The 15,090-nt window shown below is 33.0% G+C and overlaps 1 protein-coding gene across 2 annotated transcripts in view; it reads right to left on the reverse strand.

The window, feature by feature from the left end:
- The window catches only part of ppfibp2b (PPFIA binding protein 2b), a 57,329-nt gene that overhangs the window by 13,348 nt on the left and 28,891 nt on the right, over nt 1-15,090 (reverse strand). Inside the window, exons 8-17 of one of the 2 annotated variants that reach the window (XM_078791096.1) lie at nt 14,714-14,806; nt 13,379-13,484; nt 11,544-11,605; nt 11,395-11,470; nt 11,243-11,322; nt 8,063-8,130; nt 7,024-7,083; nt 6,658-6,757; nt 4,150-4,306; nt 2,888-2,920 (exon numbers count right to left, since the gene is read on the reverse strand). In XM_078791096.1, the coding sequence (XP_078647222.1) occupies nt 2,888-2,920; nt 4,150-4,306; nt 6,658-6,757; nt 7,024-7,083; nt 8,063-8,130; nt 11,243-11,322; nt 11,395-11,470; nt 11,544-11,605; nt 13,379-13,484; nt 14,714-14,806 (835 nt within the window). The remainder of the gene's footprint in view (nt 1-2,887; nt 2,921-4,149; nt 4,307-6,657; nt 6,758-7,023; nt 7,084-8,062; nt 8,131-11,242; nt 11,323-11,394; nt 11,471-11,543; nt 11,606-13,378; nt 13,485-14,713; nt 14,807-15,090) is intronic. The other variant, XM_058086712.2, reaches the window with a different exon arrangement.

Below are 15,090 nucleotides of genomic sequence, written 5' to 3' on the forward strand. Positions count from 1 at the left end.
TTTTATAACATTTCAGTTTATGACATTTATATCATTTATAACATTTCATTTTATAACATTTCATTTTATGGCATTTTATTTTATGACGTTTCATTTGAGATGCCTATGTTGCAAAATTTTGTTTCCATGTTTCATTTTATAACATTTCAGTTTATGACATTTATATCATTTATAACATTTCATTTTATGGCATTTTATTTTATGACGTTTCATTTAAGATGCCTATGTTGCAAAATTTTGTTTCCATGTTTCATTTTATAACATTTCAGTTTATGACATTTATAACATTTCATTTTATGGCATTTTATTTTAGGATGTTTCATTTGAGATGCCTATGTTGCAAAATTTTGTTTCCATGTTTTATTTTATAACATTTCAGTTTATGACATTTATATCATTTATAACATTTCATTTTATGGAATTTTATTTTATGATGCTTCATTTACGATGCCTGCATTGCAAAATTTTGTTTCCATGTTTCATTTTATAACATTTCAGTTTATGACATTTATATCATTTATAACATTTCATTTTATAACATTTCATTTTATGGCATTTTATTTTATGACGTTTCATTTGAGATGCCTATGTTGCAAAATTTTGTTTCCATGTTTCATTTTATAACATTTCAGTTTATGACATTTATATCATTTATAACATTTCATTTTATGGCATTTTATTTTATGACGTTTCATTTAAGATGCCTATGTTGCAAAATTTTGTTTCCATGTTTCATTTTATAACATTTCAGTTTATGACATTTATAACATTTCATTTTATGGCATTTTATTTTAGGATGTTTCATTTGAGATGCCTATGTTGCAAAATTTTGTTTCCATGTTTTATTTTATAACATTTCAGTTTATGACATTTATATCATTTATAACATTTCATTTTATGGAATTTTATTTTATGACGCTTCATTTACGATGCCTGCATTGCAAAATTTTGTTTCCATGTTTCATTTTATAACATTTCAGTTTATGACATTTATATCATTTATAACATTTCATTTTATGGCATTTTATTTTATGACGTTTCATTTAAGATGCCTATGTTGCAAAATTTTGTTTCCATGTTTCATTTTATAACATTTCAGTTTATGACATTTATAACATTTCATTTTATGGCATTTTATTTTAGGATGTTTCATTTGAGATGCCTATGTTGCAAAATTGTGTTTCCATGTTTTATTTTATAACATTTCAGTTTATGACATTTATATCATTTATAACATTTCATTTTATGGAATTTTATTTTATGACGCTTCATTTACGATGCCTGCATTGCAAAATTTTGTTTCCATGTTTCATTTTATAGCATTTCAGTTTATGACATTTATATCATTTATAACATTTCATTTTATGGCATTTTATTTTATGACGTTTCATTTAAGATGCCTATGTTGCCAAATTTTGTTTACATGTTTTGTTTGATAACGTTTCAGTTTATGACATTTATATCGCTTTTATGGCATTTCGTTTTATGACGCTTCATTTACGATGCCTGCATTGCAAAATTTTGTTTCCATGTTTCATTTTATAGCATTTCAGTTTGACATTTATATCATTTATAACATTTAATTTTATGGAATTTTATTTTATGACGTTTCATTTAAGATGCCTATGTTGCCAAATTTTGTTTCCATGTTTCATTTTATAACATTTCAGTTTATGACATTTATATCGCTTTTATGGCATTTCGTTTTATGACGCTTCATTTACGATGCCTGCATTGCAAAATTTTGTTTCCATGTTTCATTTTATAGCATTTCAGTTTATGACATTTATATCATTTATAACATTTCATTTTATGGAATTTTATTTTATGACGTTTCATTTAAGATGCCTATGTTGCAAAATTTTGTTTCCATGTTTCATTTTATAACATTTCATTTTATGGCATTTTATTTTGACTTTTCATTTAAGATGCCTATGTTGCAAAATTTTGTTTCCATGTTTCATTTTATAACATTTCAGTTTATGACATTTGTATCATTTATAACATTTCATTTTATGGCATTTTATTTTATGACGTTTCATTTAGGATGCCTATGTTGCCAAATTTTGTTTCCATGTTTCGTTTGATAATGTTTCAGTTTATGACATTTATATTGTTTATGGCATTTCGTTTTATGACGCTTCATTTACGATGCCTGCATTGCAAAATTTTGTTTCCATGTTTCATTTTATAGCATTTCAGTTTATGACATTTATATCATTTATAACATTTCATTTTATGGAATTTTATTTTATGACATTTCATTTAAGATGCCTATGTTGCAAAATTTTGTTTCCATGTTTCATTTTAGAACATTTCAGTTTATATCATTTCGTTTTATGGCATTTCATTTTATGACATTTCAGTTATGATGTCTACGTTGCAATTTTTTCCCCATGTTTCATTTTATAACATTTCAGTTTATAACATTTCGTTTTAGGCATATCGTTTTATGACGTTTCATTTAAAATGCATTTAAAATTTTGTTTCCATGTTTCATTTTATAACATATGATTTTGTTTTATGACATTCCGTTTTATGACGTTTCATTTACGATACCTACGTTACAAAATTTTGTTTCCATGTTTCATTTTATAACATTTCAGTTCATTCAACATTCACGCTTCATGACACTCATGCGACAACGTTTTGTGTGATTACGTTTTGTGTCAGGAATAGGGCTGTCATTCATTAGTTTTCAAATGAATTAATCATGATTAATCACTAATTGCAACAGCGAGTCATTCACGTTCGAGCTCCCAATTACACTCAAAGTTCCAACATCGTCGTAGCAACTAACGTCCTGCACTAAGACGCAGCCGGACGAGTGTCGTGTAATCAAAGTGTTTTTCTCCCAGCGTACTGTAGTACTGTAATACTGTAGTACCTAAAGCCGGTGCACTGGCGCTCCTGCAGCTGACTGCAGCCATAAAAAGAGGAATAGGAACATTCCCACAGCAAAGCGGGCAGGCAGAGGAAAAACAGAAAAGAGGAAAGCAGGAGATGTTAGATGACAGTTTGGAACAATTAATCAACAACTGATCAACAATTGATCAACTGATCAACAATTGATCACCTTGTCTTCTCGCTGCTCTAGGCTGGTCTCCTTTTAAACAAGAACACCCCCCCAGCAGGGAACGAATCTGATCTAATAACTAGAAAATTCCCGCAGAAATTTTTAAGGGCTTGCAACCTGTGAACCTCGGGCCCGCGGTGCTAATGGCTACCATGCTAGCACCTAGCAAGACAGCCTCAAGTCCCAAAAGTGTTAAGGCAGTCCAATAGTGTCCCCACATCATGCCATGTGTGGATTTGCCTTTAGACATGATAAAATTAGCTTATATGCTAACATGCTAACGGCTACCATGCTAGCACCTAACAAGACAGCCTCAAGTACCGAAAAGGTTGAGGCAGTCCCATAGTGTCCCCACATCATGCCATGTGGGTATTTGCCTTTAAACATGAGTAAATTAGCTTAAATCCTAACATGCAAATGGCTACCATGCTAGCACCGATCAAGACAGCCTCAAGTCCCAAAAGTGTTAAGGCAGTCCCATAGTGTCCCCACATCATGCCATGTGTGGATTTGCCTTTAGACATCGAGTAAATTAGCTTATATGCTAACATGTTAACGGCTACATGCTAGCACCTAGCAAGAAAACCTAACTTCCAAAAAGTGTTAAGGCAGTCCCATAGTGTCCCCACATCATGCAATGTGTGTATTTGCTTTTAGAAGTTAAATTAGTTAAAATTAGCAAAAATGCTAACATGCTAAGAGTTAGCATGGTAGCATCTAGCAAGAAAGCCTCAATTTTAGTAAGTCCTAGAATCTCTCTGCATAATGCCATGTGTATATTTACCTTTAAACATTAGTAAATTAGTTAAGATGCTAACACGCTAACAGACATCATGCTAGCACCTAGCAAGACAGCCTCAAGTCCCAAAAGTGTTAAGGCAGTCCCATAGTGTCCCCACATCATGCGATGCGTGTACTTGCCTTTAGATATTAGTATCTAAAATGCTAAATGCTAACGGCTACATTTGCCATAAAGTCCCTTTATGGCAAATGTTGATCCAAAATCAGTGACAGTCACTGTCCCGCTAGCAGGAGGGTTTGGAGGGGGGAAGGAGCGTGTCGGTGGAACTCACTCAAGCCGTAGCGGTCGTGGCTGTAGACGACCCTCACAGGAGAAACATCCTCTTCGTCTTCCTCTTTCCTGTCGCCATGCCGGTCGGTCCTTGGCTCCCCTTTCCACCTCAGCTTCCCTGGAAGAGTCCGGTACCTGCTCAGCTCCACGTGAGGATTCTGACCAAGACAAAGAGGTTTTGGGAGCTTCAGAATGCTGTAAAATGAAACGATGATGAGCATGACTTTACAGTAAATATGAAATATTTATAGTATTTATGTGTTCGTCATGCTAGGCCAGTCTTCCCGTGGGAGGAAATAACAAAGCTGGGAGGCTACCATCATGCTAAGCATCTCTGACAGCTTGGTATACACACACACACACACACACATTGTGGACTTAGCCCCTGGAGCGACAGTCATTGTGACCGCAGTTTGTGTGTCCGTGTTACGACATTTCAGGTTACACTTCAATATTTCCTGTGATGTCATTTTGTGTGATGATGTTTCATTTTATGATGTTTCATGTTACAACATTGCACGTGACAATATTTCCTGTGATGTAATTTTGTGTGATATTTCATTTTATGACATTTCATTTTATGACGTTTCATGTTATGACGTTTCATTTTATGACGTTTCATGTTACAACATTGCACGTGACAATATTTCCTATGATGTAATTTTGTGTGATATTTCATTTTATGACGTTTCATGTTACAATATTTCCTGTGATGTAATTTTATGTGATATTTCATTTTATGACGTTTCATGTTATGACGTTTCATGTTACAACATTGCACGTGACAATATTTCCTATGATGTAATTTTGTGTGATATTTCATTTTATGATGTTTCATGTTACAATATTTCCTGTGATGTAATTTTATGTGATATTTCATTTTATGACGTTTCATGTTATGACGTTTCATGTTACAACATTGCACATGACAATATTTCCTGTGATGTAATTTTGTGTTATGATATTTCATTTTATGATGTTTCATGTTACAACATTGCACGTGACAATATTTCCTGTGATGTAATTTTGTGTGATATTTCATTTTATGACATTTCATTTTATGACGTTTCATGTTATGACGTTTCATTTTATGACGTTTCATGTTACAACATTGCACGTGACAATATTTCCTGTGATGTAATTTTGTGTGATATTTCATTTTATGACGTTTCATGTTACAATATTTCCTGTGATGTAATTTTATGTGATATTTCATTTTATGACGTTTCATGTTATGACGTTTCATGTTACAACATTGCACATGACAATATTTCCTGTGATGTAATTTTGTGTGATATTTCATTTTATGACATTTCATTTTATGACATTTCATTTTATGACGTTTCATGTTACAACATTGCACGTGACAATATTTCCTGTGATGTAATTTTGTGTGATGATATTTCATTTTATGACATTTCATTTTATGATGTTTCATGTTACAATATTTCCTGTGATGTAATTTTATGTGATATTTCATTTTATGACGTTTCATGTTACAATATTTCCTGTGATGCAATTTTATGTGATATTTCATTTTATGACGTTTCATGTTATGACATTTCATGTTACAACATTGCACATGACAATATTTCCTGTGATGTAATTTTGTGTGATGATATTTCATTTTATGACGTTTCATGTTACATTGCACGTGACAATATTTCCTGTGATGTAATTTTGTGTGACAATGTTTCATTTTATGATGTTTCATTTTATGATGTTTCATGTTACAACATTGCACGTGACAATATTTCCTGTGATGTCATTTTGTGTGATGTTTCATTTTATGACGTTTCATGTTACAACATTGTATATGACAATATTTCCTGTGATATCATTTTGTGACGATGTTTTCATTTAATGACGTTTCATTTTATGACGTTTCATGTTACAACATTGCACGTGACAATATTTCCTGTGATGTAATTTTGTGTGACAATGTTTCATTTCATGATGTTTCATTTTATGATGTTTCATGTTACAACATTGCATGTGACAATATTTCCTGTGATGTCATTTTGTGTGACAATGTTTCATTTTATGACGTTTCATGTTACAACATTGCACGTGACAATATTTCCTGTGATGTCATTTTGTGTGATGTTTCATTTTATGACGTTTCATGTTACAACATTGTATGTGACAATATTTCCTGTGATATCATTTTGTGACGATGTTTTCATTTTATTACATTTCATGTTATGACGTTTCATTTTATGACATTTCATGTTACAACATTGTATGTGACAATATTTCCTGTGATATAATTTTGTGCGACAAGGTTTCATTTTATGACGTTTCATGTTACAACACTATGTGACAATATTTCCTGTCAACATTTTGTTTGATGACATTTCATTTTATGACACTTCATGTTACAACATTGCACGTGACAATATTTCCTGTGATGTAATTTTGTGACTGTTTCATTTTATGACATTTCGTGTTACAATGTCTAATGTGACAACTTTGTACGTTAAAGGAACATGAAGATGAGCGGTTGAACCTTCTGTAAAGATCTGCTCTGCAGCTCCTCCAGACTGCTGGACTGCAACCTGCGTTGATGCCTGTGGAGCAAACCATCTCGTGAGGACGGGCCAACAAACCTTGGAACAGAGAATCTGCAGGTAGTGATGCGTCTGTCGTGAACAAATCAGCTCTAAGATCCGGCTCTTTAAAATGAACCATAGGAACCGCTTTGGTGGAGTTGGGAGCCAATTCTATTTCTGTCGCTGTTCATTCAGCTTTGAATGCATTTCATTCAAATTCATTGTGGCTGAAAGAGTTGGCTCTTTTTATTGAGAAAAAAAAACGACTCTCTAAAAAGAGCCGAATTTTCCATCACTAATCTGTTGGGAATGAACGAACTCACCATGATCCGTCCAACAAGCTGCTGTCTCCAGGGGAGAGGAGGGATCTCGAGTTCTGAAAACTACAAGTACTTTCAGAGAGGAGTAACAGCCTGAAAACTACAAGTACTTTCAGAGAGGAGTAACAGCCTGAAAACTACAAGTACTTTCAGAGAGGAGTAACAGCCTGAAAACTACAAGTACTTTCAGAGAGGAGTAACACAGCCTGAAAACTACAAGTACCTTTAGGAAGAAGTTACATGTTGGTTCTGAGTACTGAGTACTTTCAGAAAGTAGCAATACGTCGGTTGAGTTCTGAAAACTACAAGTACCTTTTAGAAATAAGTTAAACTTCGGTTGAGTTCTGAATACTACAAGTACTCTTAGAAAGAAGTTATACGTCAGTTGAGTTCTGAAAACTACAAGTACCTTTAGAAAGAAGTTATGTCGGTTGAGTTCTGAAAACTAGAAGTACTTTCAGAAAGTAGCAATACGTCAGTTGAGTTCTGAAAACTACAAGTACCTTTAGAAAAAAGCGATACTTCGGTTGAGTCCTGAAAACTACAAGTACCTTTTAGAAGGAAGTTATACGTCGGTTGAGTTCTGAAAACTACAAGTACCTTTTAGAAATAAGTTATACTTCGGTTGAGTTCTGAAAACTACAAGTACCTTTAGAAATAAGTTATACGTTGGTTAAGTCCTGAAAACTACAAGTACCTTTAGAAAAAAGCGATACTTCGGTTGAGTCCTGAAAACTACAAGTACCTTTTAGAAATAAGTTACACTTCGGTTGAGTTCTGAAAACTACAAGTACCTCATGAAAAAAGCGATACTTGGGTTGAGTTCTGAAAACTACAAGTATCTTTAGAAAAAAGCGATACTTTGGTTGAGTTCTAAAAGCTACAAGTACTTTCAGAAAGAAGTAATACTTTGGTTGAGTTCTAAGAGCTACAAGTACTTTCAGAAAGAAGTAATACTTTGGTTGAGTTCTAAGAGCTACAAGTACTTTCAGAAAGAAGTAATACTTTGGTTGAGGTATAATGGGGTGTGTTTTTACGGTACCAGGATTCCAGGTCTCTCCTGAAAGGCGATGAGGACAACGGAAGCGGAGAAGATCCTCTGGATGACGTCTGCAAGCAAAGACCGACTTTCATAGAAACATGCAGTCTCATAGTCACATAGTCTCATAGTCTCATAGTCTCATAGTCTCAGTCACATAGTCTCATAGTGTCAGTCACATGGTCACATGGTCTCAGTCTCATAGTCTCACAGTCACATAGTGTCAGTCTCATAGTGTTAGTGTTAGTGTTAGTCTCAGTCTCATAGTCACATGGTCACATGGTCTCAGTCTCATAGTCACAGTCTCATAGTCACATGGTCACATAGTCTCAGTCACAGTCTCATAGTCACATAGTCTCAGTCTCATAGTCACATAGTCTCAGTCTCATAGTCACATAGTCTCACAGTCATAGTGTAAGTCTCATAGTCTCATAGTGTTAGTCTCATAGTCACATAGTCTCATAGTGTTAGTCTCATAGTCACATAGTCTCATAGTCTCATAGTCACATAGTCTCAGTCACATAGTGTCAGTCTCATAGTGTCATAGTCTCACAGTCACATAGTGTTAGTCTCATAGTCACATAGTCTCAGTCTCATAGTCTCAGTCTCATAGTCACATAGTGTCAGTCACATAGTGTCAGTCTCATAGTCACATAGTCTCAGTCTCATAGTCACATCGTCACATAGTCACAGTCTCATAGTCACATAGTCTCAGTCACATAGTGTCAGTCTCATAGTCACATGGTCACATAGTCTCAGTGTCATAGTCTCACAGTCACATAGTGTCAGTCTCATAGTGTTAGTCTCTGTCTCATAGTCACATGGTCACATAGTCTCATAGTCACAGTCTCATAGTCTCAGTCAGTCTCATAGTCACATAGTCTCAGTCTCATAGTCACATAGTCTCACAGTCATAGTGTCAGTCTCATAGTCACAGTCTCATAGTCACATAGTCACATGGTCTCATGGTCACATGGTCACAGTCTCAGTCTCATAGTCTCTCAGTCACATAGTGTCAGTCTCATAGTCTCATAGTGTCTCATAGTCTCACAGTCACATAGTGTCAGTCTCATAGTCTCATAGTGTCAGTCTCATAGTCACATAGTCTCAGTCTCATAGTCACATAGTCTCAGTCACATAGTCTCACAGTCACATAGTGTCAGTCTCATAGTCTCATAGTCACAGTCTCATAGTCACATAGTCTCAGTGTCACATAGTCTCAGTCACATAGTCTCATAGTCTCAGTCTCATCGTCACATAGTCTCAGTCACATAGTCTCATAGTCACATAGTCTCATAGTCTCATAGTCACATAGTCACATAGTCCAAGTACGATGACACCAAGGCTATGTTTACACTGCAGGTCCATTACCATGTCTAAGACCCCCATCCCTTAGGGTCCAGTTATATGTCGGTTGAGTTCTGAAAAGTACCTTTAGAAAGAAGTGATACTTCGGTTGAGTTCTAAAAAAGTACGAGTACTTTCAGAAAAGTTATACGTCGGTTGAATTCTGAAAAGTACGAGTACTTTCAGAAAGAAGTGACACGTCGGTTGAGTTCTGAAAAGCACTACAGAAAGAAGTTATGCGTCGGTTGAGTTCTGAAAACTACAAGTATCTTTAGAAAGAAGTTATACGTCGTTTGAGTTTCAAAAAAAGTACGACTACTTTCAGAAAAGTTATACGTCGGTTGAATTCTGAAAAGTACGAGTACTTTCAGAAAGAAGTTATACGTCGGTTGAGTTCTGAAAACTACAAGTACCTTTAGAAAGAAGTTATACGTCTGAGTTTCAAAAAAGTACGACTACTTTCAGAAAAGTTATACGTCAGTTGAATTCTGAAAAGTACGAGTACTTTCAGAACGAAGTTATACGTCGGTTGAGTTCTGAAAACTACAAGTACCTTTTAGAAAAAAGCGATATTTCGGTTGAGTTCTGAAAAGTACGAGTACTTTCAGAAAGAAGTGACACGTCGGTTGAGTTCTGAAAAGCACTTTCAGAAAGAAGTTATGCGTCGGTTGAGTTCTGAAAACTACAAGTACCTTTAGAAAGAAGTTATACGTCGTTTGAGTTTCAAAAAAAGTACGACTACTTTCAAAAAAGTTATACGTCGGTTGAATTCTGAAAAGTACGAGTACTTTCAGAACGAAGTTATACGTCGGTTGAGTTCTGAAAACTACAAGTACCTTTTAGAAAAAAGCGATATTTTGGTTGAGTTCTGAAAAGTACGAGTACCTTTATAAAGAAGTTATATGTTGGTTGAGTTCTGAAAACTACAAGTACCTTTAAAAAAAAAAATTATATTTCGGTTGAATTCTGAAAACTAAAAGTACTTTCAGAAAGAAGTTATACGTCAGTTGAATTCTGAAAAGTACGAGTACTTTCAGAAAGAAGTTATACGTCGGTTGAGTTCTGAAAACTACAAGTACCTTTTAGAAAAAAGCGATATTTTGGTTGAGTTCTGAAAAGTACAAGTACCTTTAGAAAGAAGTTATATATCGGTTGAGTTCTGAAAACTACAAGTACCTTTAGAAAGAAGTTATGTCGGTTGAGTTCTGAAAATAGAAGTACTTTCAGAAAGTAGCAATACGTCGGTTGAGTTCTGAAAACTACAAGTACCTTTCGGTTGAGTCCTGAAAACTACAAGTACCTTTTAGAAAGAAGTTATACGTCGGTTGAGTTCTGAAAACTAAAAGTACTTTCAGAAAGAAGTTATACGTCGGTTGAGTTCTGAAAACTACAAGTACCTTTAGAAAAAAGCAATATTTCGGTTAAGTTCTGAAAACTACAAGTACCTTTAGAAAGAAGTTATGTCGGTTGAGTTCTGAAAATAGAAGTACTTTCAGAAAGTAGCAATACGTCGGTTGAGTTCTGAAAACTACAAGTACCTTTAGAAAAAAGCGATACTTCGGTTAAGTTCTGAAAACTACAAGTAACTTTAGAAAGAAGTTATACTTTGGTTGAGTTCTGAAAAGTACCTTAAAAAAAAAGCGATATTTCGGTTGAGTTCTGAAAAGTACAAGTACCTTTAGAAAGAAGTTGTACTTCGGTTGAGTTCTGAAAAGTACCTTTAAAAAATATTATATATATATTATGTTATATTAATGGCAACCTGCAGTGTGAACCCAGCCACTGGGGACTGGGAATTGAACCACCAACCTCGATGACCACTTCCTGTTGTCTTACCTCCGACCTGAAGACATCGGAATATGTTTTGCGTGTGACGGCTCCGACTTTCACGGCGCTCAGCTCCTCTTCGCTACTTCCTGGTGGGCGGGGCATAGCATAGTGAGAAGATGAGAGATGGCGTTAGCTGCGTTTCAACCAACCATGCTTACCGCGTGTTAGCGCCGCCAACTCGCTCATCTTCCTGTACTGGCCGAGTAGACGCGTCAGGTCCTCAATGCGGCGAGTCTGACCACGCCGATCACATGATCAGTCATCATCTTCATCATCTTCATCACGCTTCAAATGTCCGCGTCATTACCTTGTCATCGTTGGACGCTAGCAGAGACTCCATTCCCACCTTCAGTCTCTGGTATTCCTGGTCTGGAAAACGAGAGCACCGACGCGTCACATTCACTCACAGCATCCGACATCCGACATGACGGGCGTGCTAATAACGTAGCGGCTAAACCAATGCATGCTGACAGGAACCGTTCCACATCCACGTGCAAAAAGACAAGCAGACGACCTGAACACCTGAACACAACGGCTAACTAAAACAACCTGCCATGGGGCCATTATTATTTTATATATATTTATTTTTTTGTTTATGGAACAGACCAATTGGATTGACATGATAAAATATAATTTAAAAAAAATAAAAATTAATTTAAAAAAATAATTTAAAAAAAGACCAATTGGATTTACATGACTAAATATCACCTCGACAAAATTATATATTAAATAAATATTAATTTAAAAAATAATAATTAATACAAAAATTGTATCAAACAAAAGACCAATTGGATTGACATGATTTCCTATGAGAAAATATTATTAGGTTCATATTTAGTCTTACTAAATATCACCTCGACAAAAAAATAAAACAAATTTAAAATAAATAAAATATAATTTAAAAAAATAAAAATTAATTTAAAAAAATAATTTAAAAAAAGACAAATTGGATTTACATGACTAAATATCACCTCGACAAAAATATATATTTTAAAATAAATAAATATTAATTTAAAAAATAATAATTAATACAAAAATTGTATCAAACAAAAGACCAATTGGATTGACATGATTTCCTATGCGAAAATATTACTAGGTTCATATTTAGTCCGACTAAATATCGCCTCGACAAAAAATAAAGCAAATTTAAAATAAATACAAATTTATTTAAAAAATAAAAATTTATTTATTTAAAAAAATAAATTTTATTTATTAAAAAAATCATAAAACAAAAGACCAATTGGATTTACATGATTTCCTATGAAAAAATATTATTAGGTTCATATTTACTCACGCCTCAACCTCAACAAAAAAATAAATAAGAATCAAATAAATAAATAAATACAATTTAATAAAAAAAAAATTTTAAATTAATTTAAAAAAATAATAAAACAAAAGACCAATTGGATTTACATGATTTCCTATGAAAAAATATTATTAGGTCCATAATTAGTCTGACTAAATATCACTTCGACAAAAAATTAAAAAAATTTAATAAATAAAAATGTATTTAAAAAAAATAAAAAAATATTTTAAAAAATTATTTTAAAAAGACCAATTGGATTTACATGATTTCCTATGAGAAAATATTATTAGGTTCATATTTAGTCTGACTAAATATCACCTTGACCAAAAAAATGTATTAAATAAAAATAAAAATGAATTTAAAAAAATTAAAATTAATTAAAAAAAAAATATTTAAAAAAACTTAAATTATATTAGGAAAGCAGGAAGTGAACAAATGTAACAGTTAGTGATTGTAAAAGTACCAGATGGAGGGGTAGGATTTAATAAGCTTTGCTTCTTCCTACTCCTTTTGGACATGTGGAACTGGGAACTGATTATGGGATGCATTCAATTGGAATCTGATGCATGTTGAAATGAAATATTCCCATTATTTTCCGTAAGGGATTACAAACCAAAGCCAAGGTTTGACCGTATTCATTCATACAATACAGCAATGAATGAGGGAATGAGGGATGAAAAAAAGCAAAAATGATGCTGATAAAAATATGGGCATGCCTTACATTTGCTCATCAGCTGCTTGATATAAACTTCTTTTCCAGCAGGGGGCAGCAAACAGTCAAGAAGAATAAGTCAAAGAAAAATTCCCACAGTCAAACGGATGACGTCAGCACGTACCTCTCTCTGCGTTCTCATTGGCCGAGCTGGACACGAGTTGCGTCTGCAGGCGTTCAATCTCGGCATCTTTGGAGGCCAGGATGTGTTGCATTTGGGACATTTCAGCCTGCGGAAGGAAGCAGGAAGCAGGAAATAGGAAGCACCGTCTGGCGTAGCGTTGCTAATGCTAACACTTCAATTAGCGCTTCAATTAGACTTCATTTATTATCAACTCCTGTCCCAACTATTTTAGAAAATGGGGTTCGTGTCCGGAGGCGGGCCGTGGGAGGAATAAATTATCAAACAAGGAAATGCATCTGGAATAGGCGCAGATGGTGGAAGATCTAGAACGTCTGCTGTGCAGGTTATTGTGTGTCGCTGCTCTATAGGAGTCCTCTAGTCAATACAAAGGGTGGGAAATCAGCATAATGGATCCCACTTTAAGATAAATATTGTCATATAATATAAAAAATAAAAATTTGTCTTCACAAGCAAAAGAAAATGGAGTTCATTTTGTTTCTTATAGTTTTGAAGACTGGAAAACCAATGATTTTTATTTATTATATATATTATATTATTTTTTTAAATATATTTATTTTATTTGTATTTATTTATGATATATTTTATTTATTTATTATATATTATATTTATATATTTTATTTTTATTTATTATATTAGATATTTATTTTATTTATTATATATATATATATGATTATATTATATTTAAATTTTTATTTTATTTATTTTTATATATTATTATATTGTATTCATGTATTTTAATAAATTTATATATTTATTTTATATTATTATATTTATTTAATGTATTGATTTATTTATTTTATTATATATTTTATTGATTTATTTATTATTATATTTATTTAATGTATTGGTTTATTTATTTAATTATATATTTTATTGATGTATTTATTTATTATATATATTATTATATTATATTTATTTTATTAATTTATTTTTTTATATTTATATATTTTATTTATTTATGTATTATATTTATTTTATTTATATATTGTATATTATTAGATTATATATATTTTTTTATTTTTATTTATTTATTATATATTATTATATATATATTTATTTTATTTATTCATTTATTTTATTACATATTTTATGTATTTATTTTATTATATTTTTATTATATTTATATATTTATTTTATTTTTATTTATATTATTTATTTAGGATTACATATTGAAAAGCAGAAAACAACACCCAGAAAATGTAACTAATCATAATCTTATGTCATAGAAGACGTTCTGTTAGCACGTATGTAGTAGCGAAGGTGTGTACTATGTACTGTGTACAGTGTACTGTGTAGTAAGTATCCCGAGTGTACCTTGGTGGTTCCAAGTTGCTTCTCATAGCGTCCCTTCTGCACCTCCAGCTCTTCCACTTTGTTCTTCAGCTGCTTGACTTCTTCTAACAAATCCTGCGTCGGGAAGACAAATCAAAACACAGCAATTGGTCACCTTTGGCTGAAGACGGTCTGCAAGAAAACCTGCAAGAACCAGACGGGGTCCACAACCAAATACCAAAAGGCTGGACAAGCCAAGATCAGTCCAAAAACTGCATATTTGGCATTTGGATTTGGTCCATCTATATTTTACCAATGTTAACATGATTAGAGCCCTCCAGACATGAAATAACACCCCTATAGTCACCTTTACACTCCTATTACCAAATATAGTAGACATAATAAGAGAAAATAAGACA

Source organism: Doryrhamphus excisus, linkage group LG6, assembly GCF_037039965.1.
Source record: "Doryrhamphus excisus strain RoL-2023G ecotype Guam linkage group LG6, RoL_Dexc_Guam_v1.1, whole genome shotgun sequence".
Classification (NCBI taxonomy): Eukaryota; Metazoa; Chordata; class Actinopteri; order Syngnathiformes; family Syngnathidae; genus Doryrhamphus; species Doryrhamphus excisus.